This window comes from Macaca mulatta, chromosome 13 (assembly GCF_049350105.2).
Source record: "Macaca mulatta isolate MMU2019108-1 chromosome 13, T2T-MMU8v2.0, whole genome shotgun sequence".
Lineage (NCBI taxonomy): Eukaryota > Metazoa > Chordata > Mammalia > Primates > Cercopithecidae > Macaca > Macaca mulatta.
Genome location: NC_133418.1, coordinates 24,004,273 through 24,019,764, shown reverse-complemented (window position 1 = coordinate 24,019,764; position 15,492 = coordinate 24,004,273). Strand labels below are relative to the sequence as shown.

Below are 15,492 nucleotides of genomic sequence, written 5' to 3'. Positions count from 1 at the left end.
GCTGAGCAGGGAGCCTCATTGTGAGAAGGTGACCTGAGGAGTCCTGATCAGTCAAGGCAAGGTTAGAGCTGAGCTTTTATCTCAGACTCACGAGGGAAGGTCCTCCCTAGGGGACACTATGCAAATCCCCTGGTGGATGCAGTGGCGTGGAAAAGGTTGATGGGGCAGGGGGAATGTCTCTTCTGTGAACAATGTGATATAAATTGTCCCTTGGAACAAAACAGAGAGAGATTCAGTCAAGTCTGCCCACAATCAAGGGAAGAAGGATCTGAAGGGGAAAGTTGGGACCTTTTGTAGGGACGCACTGTGTAGGGCATGACTGTAAGAAAGCACCAGAACCCTGACCATGTGGAAATGTGTGTCCAGGATGAATCTCTGGGAGGTAAATGCCATCTGGTTTGACTCCCTCCCAGTCAATCTAGAGAAGGAAACAGCCCCAACCCCACAAGTACTGCTGGACTGAGAGCCTGCAAATAAAAAGCAGCCTGTAGCCAGTTCAAGGGCTGTCTGGTATCTGCTGTTTCCAGGATAACTGTTCAAGAATGTTCAACTCAAATATTAGAATCTACCCTGCCCTGTCACCTGGTGAGTGAACCGCATAAGAGCTCTCTGTCCAAGGGCCTCACAGAGAGAATGATGTGAGCCTCTACATTTAGAGCCAAGAGTCCAGTGTAAGGAAGAGGAAAGAGAGACATAATTTTGTGCCTCAGGCAGTGAACATAAAAGTCCTGGTGACCAGTTGTTCAGTCCGGGATTTATCTCATCATAATCATCTCACACATACAAGGTTAACCAGAGGGCTCTTTTATTATTATTTTTTTTTATTTTTTTTATTTAGTAGAGATGGGGTTTCACCATGTTGTCTGGAAACATTCATGAACTACCGGCCTCAGGAGATCTGCCTGCCTTGGCCTCCTCCTACATTCCTGGAATTACAGGTGTGAGCCATTGTGCGTGGCCCAGAGGACTCTCTTAAGGGAAGAACCTTCTAGATTAATGATACAGAACAAATAAGAAATAACTTTGCATTATGTTTTTTTCAAGTGGTGATTAGAAAAGCTCTTCTCACACAGTCTCCCTGGTCATGTGAAATCAGGTCCTGTCAGGGCTTCTAGGTTTTGTCAACTCTGAGCGAGACCTGAGTCTCCCCCACCCTGGATGTGGTGCAGCCACAGCCATGAATCCACAGATCAAAAGGAAATTCTCTATGTATAAAGAGCAAGAACTGCATTCACAGTTTTACGTCTCTGGGAAAACTGTACCTGTAACTGATTGTTTCTTGACTTTATGTAAAAATGCTCACAGCTTAGAGGTATGAATCTCCTATTCAGCTGATCATTAAACAGAAAAACAACCACACTATTCTTCATTTGTCAGTGATGTGCTTAATATTCCATTGAACAGTTCCTGAAAAATGGTGCCAACAATAAACATTGTCACAAGAGCAGTAACATTTCTGGGAAAAAAAAAAAAAATCCAGGAACAATGAAGGACTAGCTTGTAGTGATTGATGTAATCTTGGGTAATTTAATACAAAGTCATATTTAATTGCCCAAGAACACAAATAAATATCTTTGTAGGTAAGATTGCGAAGAAAAGTTGATCTGAACATCTTCTAGGGACTCTATCAAAATCTCATTTTTTAATAAGATTGGAAAACATACTTGAGTAACAATGATATTGACCATCAAATGTTGAACTCTGTGGCAATAATACGAGTTGACCATATCCAACAGTAGCTACGAGGTAGGATTGAAATAAAACTCTCATATATCACTGTCAAAATTTTGTTTACTCTTTTCTCTTACTACATTTTGCAAATTTTCTGTACTTGACTTTTTTTCTTATAATGTCAACAAATTCTGATCTGCTTCGTGGTGTTGAAAAAGTCAGACTCTTAATTGCGATAGTGAAAAAAGTCAGAAATATCAGAAGGTGAAGGAATAGAATAAGGAGACATAAAACATAAACAGTTTAACTAAAATAGAACAAAATGGTGCATTTTATTGTTAGTTTTAGATAATTATTCTGAAAGGGCGTTAAATGAATAATCAGTTTTATCTGTTATCTAATATGAAGATTTGAATTGCAGGAAAGTGAATAACAGTAAAAAATGTGTCCTGTTTTCTTTTACTATAAGCCAATTCTTGAAAATGTTATTTTCCCAAACTATCTAGATTGCTTGAATTTAAGAAAGCCTTGCTATTTTCCGTGAGAATAAGTGAATCATTGAAAAGGCTACCCTGGGATTTTTAACAAAAATTTCATGATATGTCACCTTCCATATCCAGAAAATGTAAAAACTTGTACAAATCCTTTTTTAGTCAGAAAAAGACTTTGAAATTACCTGATTTAACCTGTAGACTTAAAGAACACTATTACTAATTCTAACCAGAAATCTCCCTCTCTTATCTGTTGACAAATCATGCCAGGACTTTCAGAACAGTAGACAAAGCTGGTCAGTCCCAGTGGACACACACAAGATGGAAGAGCAGCCTACATTTGAACCAGGGTGGGAGCAGGCCTCTGTGTGTCTCTCATCCGAACCATAGTCATCCAAAAGAGGGAGGACTCCTACAGACAGGGTTGAGTGTCTCCTTTTCCTCATGCAGTTAGTTTGGGATCCATGAAATTGAAAGCAACTGTATTACTCACATGACTTGGGAAGAGAGTCTTGGAAGTGGAATTGTTTGTGTTCATTACCGGGAGTCAGCGTTTACGGGGTAGATGCTGTGATCCTGTTTGTAGGGGGGTTGAGGTATCTGTGGGCTGACCAAGAGAAAAGAGATGACTACAGACTGCAGTAGCACATGTGAGCTCTATTGGGTGAAGCTTGAACAGTTTGAGGCGAGAAGTCCCTCACAGCAGGAGGTGGTCCAGAGAATAAGGTACCAGGTTTGTTTTTCAAAATGGGCGGGACACTGGAGAAGGGATATGCATCTAGGGGATGCCACACAGTAGCACAGTGGGGAGTTTCTGTATCAGAGAGCTACAGAGGGCAGTACTAAGTGTAAGGTTTTCATAAACTGGGCTTTGTCTTGCCTACTGCTAGACGTGGGTGAGGCTTTCTGGATATGTAGAGTAAGTATTTCCTAAAAGGTTAAAACTATTCTTATTTGGGTTGTTTTTAAAACAATTACATTTTAAAAGTTGAGTTTGGCACAGGCCATTGAGAAGTAAGCCTACAGTTTTGAAATAAACAACATAGCATTTTCATTTATAGATCACTGTTGCACATCGTGTAGACTTTGTTCTACAGACTGTATTAGTCCAAATAGCGCAAACCCTCACTGCTGTGGATAAGGCTGAGACACACAGAGGCCTGTTCCCTACCTGAGCATCAATGAACCTTCTTTTCAATTAAAGGTGAAGGTATGTTCTTGGACGAGAATTAAGACCAAGTCACCCACAAATGGAGCTTCCATCTGTGAAGCTGCAGATCCTGAGAACGGACTCCTGGCTCTCAGGCACCTGGGATTGAATCTGTCTGCATTATCTCAGTAACTGAAATTGTCCCTCACTGGAGCATAGGTTCATGGATAAATATTCTGGAACACAGGGAGAGAGCACAGGGAATGTAGTTTCCATGAATGTGTATCTTCTGCTTCTGAGAATCTCTCTCTCCAAACATTGAAAGAAACAGCGTTGTTTCCATATCGGACTTTTCTGAATCTTCAGACCCTGTTCTAGATCTGTCTCATCTGAACCTGTTTCCACATGTTTCCATTTTGGTCTTTACTTTTCCTTGGAAAAGGTTCCCAGAAATCCTATGAAACTATCCACACAGCTGTGGGATTAAGTGATGGGCTTCTCCTCTGTGCTTGTTAATATCTCCGCAGAATCCACCACACCCACCAACTGCGCAAAGTGAAGGCATGAGTCCGTTTTCTTCCTGAGCCTTCTGTGTCTCTTAGGTTCCCTTTGAATTCACCCTTGAAGAAAGGGGTCTCTGTCCTCAAAAGTAAAACTCCATAAAACCATAGATTGCCTGAGCATTAGTAAAATTTTTCTACTCTTTGAATGTGACGTTAACCTTGAGGCCTTATAGTAAAACCCGGATGACTTGAGAGATGGGAAATGAAGATCCCACGAAGTTTCTAGAGACTGAATTGGGGATTCTAGCCATTTAAACTGTTGTAGGAGCTTCAGTTGATAGAAGAATTTCAATGAATATAACAAGAAAATAATGTGGAATAACTTATTTACTTTTAACTTAGATAAGATAGTTTACCTGTAGAAAAAATGAAAGTAGAATTTGCAAGTTCTCACACTCATAGCTTTTTCATGTTAAACAATTTTAAGAATCAAGCAAATATTTATATAAATTGTAATTAATAATGTTTAAGGGTCTAGAGGAAATTGGGGTTCAAATTAATAAAACTGAGTTCTAAAGTCAGTTGAATTTCTTTTTTAACTGCTTCTTTTCTCCTCCTGTTAGCAAAAATTAAAAGTACAGAAAAATAAACAGACAAGAGCTGAATAAAGTTTTAGTGCTCATTTCTTGTCTCATAATAATAATAATAATTAATAATAACAATAGTCTCTGCACTGACACCTGGAAATATTGACTCTACCCTTCTGGAAGCAGCAGCTTCACATCACGATAGTGAACTTTATTATTATTTGGTCATTCTTGGGCAGGAGCTAAGGATCACCCAAGTGTAAGTGCTCTATGAGGAGCCAATTGCCCTTACGTTGGAATACTTCTAGATATTAACTCTTCTAAAATATCTACTAGCAAAAAAAAAATGGACTATCAGTAATAAAAAGAAATAAATTCTGACCTCCCAGTAGCCGTCAGGAAAAAAACTGTCACATTTAACAAAGGACTAGAGGCATAATCTCTTGCTAAACACTGATTTAGCTGGATCTCACTTATATTTAATAGTCTTACTCTAGTAAATTGGAAACATCCTCAACCTAGATAATGGTTTCTTTGCTATTCTGGAATCCTAGCAGGCCTAGGTGAAAATTAAAACTGAAAATAAGAAGGTATACAAATCCGTTATCCTAGGAAAACTGTTTATACAACAATTATTCGTATAAGACAAAATAAAAGGAAGAAATCTGTTCATTTTATGGACGATTGAAGCAAATACTTACAAGTCAAAAACAATCCTAAGTAAGCCATAAAGCAAGAGCAGTATCTTTTGTCTCTGGCTTGTGATGGTATTAAATTTCAAAATAATGATTTTGTTTTGGGTTAAAACTAACTTCGTAGATTTTCTCAGAGTAGGTCATCTTACTCAGAAATTGTAGAGGAAAATGAAAACAAAGAGAAACCTATCAGGAAATTTGCCCCAAGTTAATATTCACAGAGAGACTAAGAGAAGGATACCATTTAAATGACCATATTAATGGCATTAAAACATTTAATTTGCTTGGCAAATCTAAAATCAACCTTTTTTCTCTAGGATTTGTAAGAAGACAATCACATCTTCAGAGAATTTGACTTGAGTGCCCTTGTGAGTGGTTGACAGAAAGACCAGATGAAGGTTGGTGCAATAGAATCAAGGACATCACAACTTTAAATTTTAGACCCTCCTCATGAGAGAGCAAGTCCAGATACTGCACCATGACCAGGTAAATGATCAGAAAATGACTTGGGATCTCTTTGTGGCTGCCTAGTCCTATCGTGGCTGTGGTTGGGAGGCTGATTTCCCCTGGCAGGTATTGCCCTGCACCTTGAACCTGGGCATTCGTCTCTTCAGCTGCCATCAAATGCCACTACATGGTGTCTCCATTAATAAGGCCATTGTAATGCATGTAACATAAAGACAGAGTGAATCAGAGTTCAGAATTACAGGAATATTAATTTTGTTCCAGTGTTTTTTATGGGTGTTTTTGTCTTTCAAAGAAGGAAGCCACAAATATAACTTTTTTGGTTTCTGGAGGCTACATATTCTACGCCTCGGAATACAGGTTTGGCACACCAGGAGACATGAAATTGTGCCAGTCTTGATTGGGACTCAGGGTAGAAAAGGGCTCTGCAGCAGGTCCAGGTTGCAGTGCAAACAGCCCAGCCCCTTGGGCCAGTGCAGATACAGACGACTTGAACAACGCTATCAACCATCTGGACAAGACTGGTACTTAGAGAACACTCCACCAAACTACAGCAGATTCCATGGTCTTTGGAAACATTGGCTAATGATACATTACATTTTAGGCAACAGGATATTTCAATAAAATCAAGCTGATTAAATCATAAAAAATAAATTATTCATAACTGAGAAGATTGTATTACAAATCAGAAAGAGAAAGTTATCAGAAGGGGGTTGGTGGGAGAAGAAGGAGGAATGAAAAACTACTCATTGGGCACAAGGTACACTATTCGGATGATGGGTAACAAAAGCCCAGAGTTCACTACTACACAATTCATCACTGTTATCAAAAACCACTCGTACAAATAAACCCACTGAAATTCTAAATTTAATTTTTAAAATTTTGCCAAAAAGAATCTAAATATTTGGAAAACAAGTAAAGTACCATTAAATGTAGTTTGGGGCAAAGAAACAACAAAAATGGAAATTACAAAGTACTTTGATCTGAAAGTAGACATCGCATATCCAAATTTATGAGATTCAAAAAAATGCAGTTAATTTATAGCAATATGAATGCATTTTAGCAAAGAAGTTTTCACATCAATCACCGGAAATGTAATCCTGGCAAACTAAGAAGAAAAGAACAAATGCTACTCAAAAGAAGGGTCTTTTATTCTTAAAAATGTGAGGATGTGACAAGCACACATCTAGTATTCCACCAATAGAATCATATCAGTCTCCAAATGTAAACACTATGAGCAGCTGCACAAGAATAAAGTCTTAGAGTGGATGGGTAGAGTGAGTAACTCTTCAGAGAGAATGAGGAGACAGGGAATGTCAAAATAGGATTCCTATGTGATATTTCTATCATTCCTATGTGGTAAGCTGTGCAAACATGAGACTACCCGGAGCCCTGACTTACTCATAAGCCGAACATTATGGAGTGCGGGCCACTGTCCCTCCTCCTGATAGTTGGTGAAAGTGGGGTCACTTGGGAAAGGCATGGGAAAATGCCGTGAAGCTCATCAGTGGCAGCAGGCAAGGACAGGACACACTAGGGTCCTCCTACAGTGACATGACTGAGCATCCCTACAGCCGTGAGAATAGCAGGGAACTTTAGGGGCTGATCCCGGGATGATGAGGCAACCAACCCTGGAAGATCAGTGGGGCTTCAGCGTCCTATGTGTGGAGGAAAGAGGAGGCTTTGGAAGGTGTCCTGGAGGACCCTGGCCCCGTTCACATAGAAGAGGAGCCTGTGCCTGTGACTAAGGCCTCATGGCGTCTTCCTTCCTCAAAGGCTTTACAGTCATCTCCCTGAGCCCACCTTACTCCAACTGCTGGAGACACATCCCTTGGCACCACAGCTGCTCCTGCCACACTGAGAGGCTGAACTTCCTTTGTGGTTTATGTTTGGGGCCATCACACTGTGCAGGGTCCTGGTGAGTTTCCTGCTCACAGGAGGCTGTGCAGCATCTCCAGGCTCCAAAATGGTATTTGTGATGGTGAAATCCCGAGAATTTTGGTTGGATGTGTTTTCTCACTTGTGAATACCTTCTGTAGACCTGTCATTCTGTGCTTTACAAACTCTTTTCTGTAAACTATCTATTCTTTGTTTTTGGACTTTTGGGTTAAGAATATAATTTTAATTGTACTATCTTTAGATCTACACTACTGATTGTGGAAGTGAAATCAGTGTATTTTTGGTTGGATGTGTGTTATCACTCAGGAATATGTGTGGAGAAGTCCTCTGAAGACTTGTCTATCTTTATATGTGTGACAGTTTCTTTCTTATATACCATGCTTTCATTGTTTATTTATTTTTGATATTTCTCCTGGGTAATACAGTTTTAACTTCATTTACCATGGTGTGGATCATCCTAGAATAGACAATCATTTCTCATGGGTTTGATTATTTTAAACAGAAAAAAAGCTATTTTGTCCTTTGGGTACAAATAATTCTACATGTTGATTATATCACCTCCTGAAATGGAACTGATTTGTCTATCATGTTCATAAATATTTCTGAAGAATTATTTTAAGTGACACCACATAAAACATACTTTTTCCATCCCATTACTATAAGAATATTGGAGTCAGACATATTTTCAGATATTGACCATATTGTGTAAAAATTATACATTTACTTATTTCAATACCTTTTATTTTTCTGACAATTTCATACCCAAACTGTCATTTCTAAGTGACTAGTAAGTTTCAAAAGGAATTTTCCTATTCCGGGGCAATGATGTAGGGGTTGAAAGGCTAAAAGAACCACTGCAAGAACCTGGAGATAAAACAATGCAAAAGTTTATATTAATAACATCAGAGAACAGTAGAAGAAATGAGAACTAAGTGACCTAAAAATCCAAAGTGAAAAGCACCCCTTCTAGTTTGGTCGACGCTGACCTGACTCTTTGCCCTCCTGCCATATCTGCCAAGATTGCATGTGGACACAAGCTCTGTCTTGGCACAAGCAGAGGAACTCTCCTGAGAATGGAGAATCAGGTTGACCCCCAAGGGTTGCACAGGGCAGCCTCTATACATGGCCTGTGTCCTCCATGGACATTTGCTGAGATCTGACTCATCAGGCAAGCTGGAGGAGATGGCTAGAAGAACAGAAAACTCCCACAGACTCAGCATGTTCTTCTGAATCCACAAGGTTGAACAGAGCATCCTGAACACATGTCTGAATCATGAACATCAACCTCCATACCCATTGACTCCCTGCAGGTGTAGACCCTGCCTGGCCTTCTGCTCAGCATGTCAGGATTTGTGACATCTCCAGAACCAACCAGTGGTCTCTGCTAAACCTCCTCTAGGGGCAGAATGAGTTTCAGAAGCTCTGCTTGGTTGCCGTGATTTGGCTTAGGGCCGAGTGACGTGACCTCAGGTCTCCTTGCACAGGGACTTCACTAAATCTTTGGTGTTTACAGACCTAAAGCTCTATTCACGGCATTACTTTCCTGTGAGACTCCCAGTGACACAGGCTTCACCCAGCAAGCCAGAAGCAGTGCCTTCAACTCTGTGGTTCTTTCCAAGTATCATATTTGGCTCCATTGTGGGTCCACATCAACTGCCAAGCCCACCACCATCCACATCCCCACCCACCATAAGCCAAGGCAGTTTAATTGAAAAATAGCTGACCTCTCCTGTATTCTCCTCATGCTCCCATTCCTGCAGTCTGCCAAATCTTGAATTCCGCACTATGGGGAATAGAAAGTTTATATCATCCTTTATTTTCCTGGTGATTCATGGAAAATACTACATCTTTAATATACTACATCTTTCAGGATTTGCATTTTATTATTAAAACCAACTTTTGGAATTTCAAAAACTCTGTTTTTCTATCAGTGAGAGGCTATTGTTCTAAAAAATTTAGTATAATGACCTTGCATCTGACATGAAATTAGAAAATCTGTTTGACATTCACAACCAAGTTGTTACTAATTGTCCTCAGCCAGCTCCCTCTGAGGTTGACTAGTGGTGAATGCCATCTTTACTGTCTTATGGAGTGAGCAATGAGTGTTAAATAGAAAAACAAGGAATTTGAAAAAGTAGGAAAGCACTTGGATTTGAATAAAACTGAATACAATATGCACCCATTGTATCTCACACCTTTAACAGGGGCCAAGGCATCTCAGCCTGGTGCAGTCGCAGAGGAAGTGGATTGAACTGCATCAGCATCAGTAGGCTTCAGCCTGGGTTCTGGGGAGTATTACTGATGCTTGACTAGGAGTGATCAAATCACTGTGGCGGATCCCCTGCACACACCCTCCTGTTGCCTATTGAGGGGCCTGAATTTTGAGGAACTTACTCATTTAGAGGGAAAAATGGAAACTTCCTATTTGCCCTCTAAAGGTTTGCAGAAAATGAATAGACAAAACACAAACTAATAGAAGAAAGAGGCAACAAAAAAAAAATTCTGTAAAAGCAGGGGAAAAATCACAGGGTCTCACTCGGTTACCCAGCATGAAGTACAGTGGTGTGATCATGGCTCATGGCAACCTTGAATTCTCAAGCACAAGTGATTCTCCCACCTCAGCCTATGGAGTAGCTGGGATCACAGGGTGTGCCACAGTGTCCACATGCATGGGTATTTGGTGGATAGGAGATGGAGACTCTCTGTCCTGGATGTGAGACAGGTGGCTGGCATCTGGGTAAGGATGACATTCCCTCATTGCTAAAGAGTAAAGGGAAAGTGTCATTGATAGTGCAAGACAGGAACATGTCCTCACCCAGTGAGGTCCAAAGGCTTATATATCCTTCATAGGGGAGTGGGAAGAAGAGAGTGTAGGCAACCCAGGGGAAACAAATGACCCAAAATAAAAGAAACAGGTCATCAGAAGTGTAGATGTATTAGTCAGGGTTCTCTAGAGTGACAGAATTAAAGGACTATATACATATATATGAAGGGGAGTGTGATGGTTAATTGCGAGTGTAAACTTGATAGGATTGAGGGATACGCAGTATAGATCCTGGGTGTTTCTGTGAGGGTGTTGCCAAAAGAGATTAACATTTGTTGAGTCTGTGGGCTGAGGAAGGCAAACCCCACCCATAATCTGGTGGGCACAATCTAATCAGCTGCCAGCAAATATAAAGCAGGCAGAAAAATGTGAAAAGGAGAGACTGCCCTAGCCTCCCAGCCCACATCTTTCCCCCATGCTGGATGCTTCCTGCCCTCAAACATTGGACTTCATGTTCCTCACTTTGGGACTTGGACTGTCGCTTCTTTCTCATCGGTTTGCAGACAGCCCGTTGTGGAACTTATGATCCTTTAAGTTAATAGACTCCCCTACATATATATATATATATATATATATATATATATATATATATATATATATTTGTGTGTGTGTGTTTGTGTATGTGTATTTATGTGTGTGTGTGTGTATAAATATGTGTGTGTATGTGTATATATATATATATATATATATCCTGTTAGTTCTGTGCTGTGCCTCTAGATGTCACTGGTTAATATAGGAAGTTTATTAAGTAGTAACTCACTCAATCACCAGGTCTCACAATAGGCCATCTGCTGGCTGAGGAGAAAAAAGAGCCAGCCAGAGTTCCAAAACTGAAGAACTAGGAGTCCATGTTCAAGAGTAGGAAGCCGAGACGGGTGGATCACGAGGTCAGGAGATCGAGACCATCCTGGCTAACACGGTGAAACCCCATCTCTACTAAAAAATACAAAAAACTAGCCGGGAGAGGTGGCGGGCGCCTGTAGTCCCAGCTACTCAGGAGGCTGAGGCAGGAGAATGGCGTAAACCCGGGAGGTGGAGCTTGCAGTGAGCTGAGATCCGGCCACTGCACCCCAGCCTGGGCAACAGAGCAAGACTCCGTCTCAAAAAAAAAAAAAAAAAAAAAAAAAAAAGAGTAGGAAGCATCCAGCACTGGGGAAAGATGTAGGCTGGGAGAGTAGGCCCATCTCTTTTCACATTTTTCTGCCTGCTTATAGTCTAGCTGTGTTGGCAGCTGATTGCATTGTGCTCACACAGATTAATGGTGGGTCTGCTTTTCCCAGACCACTGACTCAAATGTTAATCTCCTTTGGCAACACCCTCACAGATACACCCAGAATCAACACTTTACACCCTTCAATCCAATCAAATTGACACTCAGTATTAACCTTCACAAGCCCACCCCTTGTCAACTGGAACCCATACACATCTCCTGAGATCAAACATAATCTTAAAATACAGACAATAGTAAGGTCATAGTTACCCCTAACATAATATAACTGTCCTTCTTACAACTTGAAATACACTAATCCCCAACCCAAAAACTATTATATAAAGTGAACAATACTTAAATGCTCATATGAGGTCAATAAATCTTATGTCACCTGATAAAGAAATGGAAATGAAATGAAGATAATTTCTGAGTACAAGTGTATACATGCACAAACATGTTTTTAACAAAAGAAGAAGGAAATACTCATGATAGTTCCAGTCTTCCTTGCTGCAGCTGGTCACGTGGTCGTAGCTGGTATTGATGACTACCTTCTTCCACTATTCATTCTGTATTCCCTTTGCCTTCAGCAAGCACCTCAGCAGGTCATGGCCTGGACAGGATCTTGACTATTTGTAGTCTCACTTGGATTGGGTATAGTTTCCCATTGACCTTAATCAGAGTGCATGATAATACCAAGAGATGCCCTAATGGATATCCTGTATTCCACACATACTCTTTGTCACTTCCATTGTGGAGTAGTGGACTGAGTTCATCTTGATAGTCTGCGTCAATCCCCGCAGCCAACACTGTAACTCCATTCTTAGCCTGTTGACTTAAAGATAGAAGGAGCCCAAAGTGTCCAGGTGGCCAACTTAACTTCCGGTTTAATGGAATTGTTATGGTGTCTCCTGGTGGCAGCGTTCTTCCCTCTAGAACTAAGATGTCTAGCCCAGCAGAACATAATGTCACTGGAACAGAAAGCAAACATTTTGCTAGTGGATCACTAGGGATGATAGTGAATGGTTTCACTTTCACTTCCACCCCTTGAATCCTGGATCTGTGAATCCTGGCTATGGGAGAAACAGTACCATACATTGGGTGCTGATTCAGAGCATTCATGGCCTTCTGGAGTACCTTGCTCCAGCCCTGCAAAGTATTGTAACCTAGTTGACGTAATTGTGACCTCAAAATGCCATTCCACCATTCTGTCAAACCAGCGGCTTCAGGATGATGGGGAATATGGTAAGACCAGTGAGTTCCATGAGCATGAATCCACTGCCCCACTTCTTTACCTGTAAAGTGAGTGCTTGGTCAGAGATAAAGCTGTGTGGAATACCATGATGGTGGATAAGGCATTCCTTGAGTCTATAAATCATAGTCTTGGTCGAAGCCTTGCGTGTAGGTAGGAAAATCCATATCCAGAGTAAGTACCTATTCCAGTGAGGACAAACCTCTCTCATTTCCATGATGGAAGAGGTCCAATATAATCAATCTGCCACCAGGTAGCTGGTCAATCACCCCAGGGAACGGTGCCATACAAAGTGTTCACTGTTGGTCTCTGCTGCTGCTGGCAAATTGGGCACTCAGCAGTGGTCACAGACATATATATAGATGAGTTTATTACATATTAATTTATAGGATCACAAGGTCCCACTCTAGGCTGTCTTCAGGCATCAGGAGTGAGGAGCAAGGAGATCCAGCTCGCGTCTCAAAACTGAAGAACTTGGAATCCAGTGTTTGAGGGCAGGAAGCATCCAGCAGGGGAGAGAGATGTAAGCTGGGAGGCTGGGCCAGACTCACTTTTTCACCTTTTTTCTGCCTGCTTTATATTCACTGGCAGCTGATTAGATGGTGCCCATAGATTAAGTGGGAGGTCTGCCTTCCCCAGCCTACTGACGCAAATGTTAATCTCCTTTGGCAGCACCCTCACAGACACACCCAGGAGGAATGCCTACATCCTTCAATCTAATCAAGTTGACAATCAGTATTAATTATCACAGGATTACAGGCCTGAGCCATCCCACACAGCCTTATTGTATATTTCATACAATTTCCTGATTTTCCCATTTTATCTGTGACTTAATAAAGTTTTCCAGCTATGACCCCAAACTGGTAATTCTTGAAAGCACATTCAAATGTATTTTGTGACAATTCGTAACTGGCAAAATGTTGAGCCTCGTGGAGTCACCTCACTTCTCTGTCAGCTCTCAATTCCCCATCATTACTATCACTTCTCGGAGCATGTTTTCCAAAACTCGTTTTCTCTCTATGGTTTCTTCAGAGTTGTTCAATGAGATTGCAATAAGTTACAACTTATTACTGTCATGAGATTGGGAAGTCAGAGTGGTGGATTCATGTAAACTGACACCTGAAGTAAAACACATGCAGTTAGGTGTGAACCGGAGAATCACCAGGAGACGTGCTGCAGGCAGCTGAGAGCATCAGCACCCCCACCCTGGGCTTCTCAGACAGGTCTGAGGATCGTCACACGGTACTCAGCACATACTACCAGGAGCAGGTGCACTCTGGCTTCTGAAGCAGCCACCTGAGAATCCCCTGTCTCTAGTTCGTTCTTCATGAATAACACACGGTAGGCTTCGGAAAGACTGTGATTTAGACTCTAATTTATTGAACTTGAACAATTTCTCCTTTAAATACTGAGAATAACTTCTCTTTTGCTGTACAAATTCCACTTATCCCACAACACAAACTCCTCAAGTGGACTTATCTCTCCTCTTTATTCAGTCAGGACAGGCATTGTGATGTCTTTTCTCCCAGGGATGAGGGCAAAAGAGGCTTAGGGTTCAGGGGAACCTCCCTGGCCCCCCTCTAAGAAAATCTCCCAATAACTTTCAAAACCTGACTGAGTTTGAGAACTTTCCTCAGCAGATAGAGGCACTAGAAGGAGCCCTGGGGCAGCCCAGCCTCACACATCTGCTTCCTTGGGGATTTATGTTATGACTTGTAACACTGTGGGAGCATAACTGTAATCCTGTTGACAGTAATAAGTGGCAAAATCTTCAGGCTGCAGGCTGCTGATGGTGAGAGTGTAATCCGTCCCAGATCCACTGCTGCTGAACCGAGAGGGAATCCCACTTTGCAAACTGGATGCAGCATAGATCAGCAGCTTAGGGGCTTTCCCTGGTTTCTGCTGATACCAATTTAAATTATTGCCAATGCCTTGACTCGCCTGGCAAGTGATGGTGACTGTGTCTCCTACAGATGCAGACAGGGAGGATGGAGACTGGGTCATCTGGATGTCACATCTGGCACCTGAGGTTGGAAACATAAAAACAAATATTCTTACAATTAATCGTGTTATCAGAGGACCTCCCTGAAGTTCCAGACAGTACTGAGCACACTGACTGAGTAAATTCCTGCTGTTCTCCTTCCTTACCCGGGAGCCACAGCAGCAGGAGCCCCAGGAGCTGAGCGGGGACCCTCATGTCCATGCCGTGTCCTGACTGAGACTGACTCCTGCACAGGGTGTGACCAGCCTATAAAAAAGTCTTCAGGGCAGAGGGTTGTGCTCTGGGAACATGCAAATCCACAAGGGATGGGGCAGGCTGAGCACAGCTGCAGGGCTGGCTCATCTCAGTAACTCAGCACAGGGGCAGTGTCCCCAGAGTCCCAGGTCAGACCAGGGCAGTGCAGATTTACCTTGAGAGAATACATTTCTCCTTTGGGACATACAGTTACAGAACATATTTTTGGAGTGAATTTTCAAAATTTTAAAAGAACATAAGACTAGATTAAATAATATATATATATATATATATATATTTTTTTTTTTGAGACGGAGTCTCGCTCTGTCACCCGGGCTGGAGTGCAGTGGCCGGATCTCAGCTCACTGCAAGCTCTGCCTCCCAGGTTCACGCCATTCTCCTGCCTCAGCCTCCCCAGTAGCTGGGACTACAGGCGCCCGCCACCTCGCCCGGCTAGCTTTTTGTATTTTTTTAGTAGAGACGGGGTTTCACCGTGTTAGCCAGGATGGTCT

At 41.7% G+C, this 15,492-nt stretch overlaps 1 gene segment (V, D, J or C); it reads right to left on the bottom strand.

Moving 5' to 3' along the window:
• Positions 1-14,445: 14,445 nt before the first annotated feature.
• LOC709066 (immunoglobulin kappa variable 1-6) lies at positions 14,446-14,968 on the bottom strand. The segment is given in 2 exon segments: positions 14,446-14,768; positions 14,893-14,968. Coding segments are annotated over 2 exon segments (378 nt in total).
• Between the last annotated feature and the right edge of the window lie 524 nt (positions 14,969-15,492).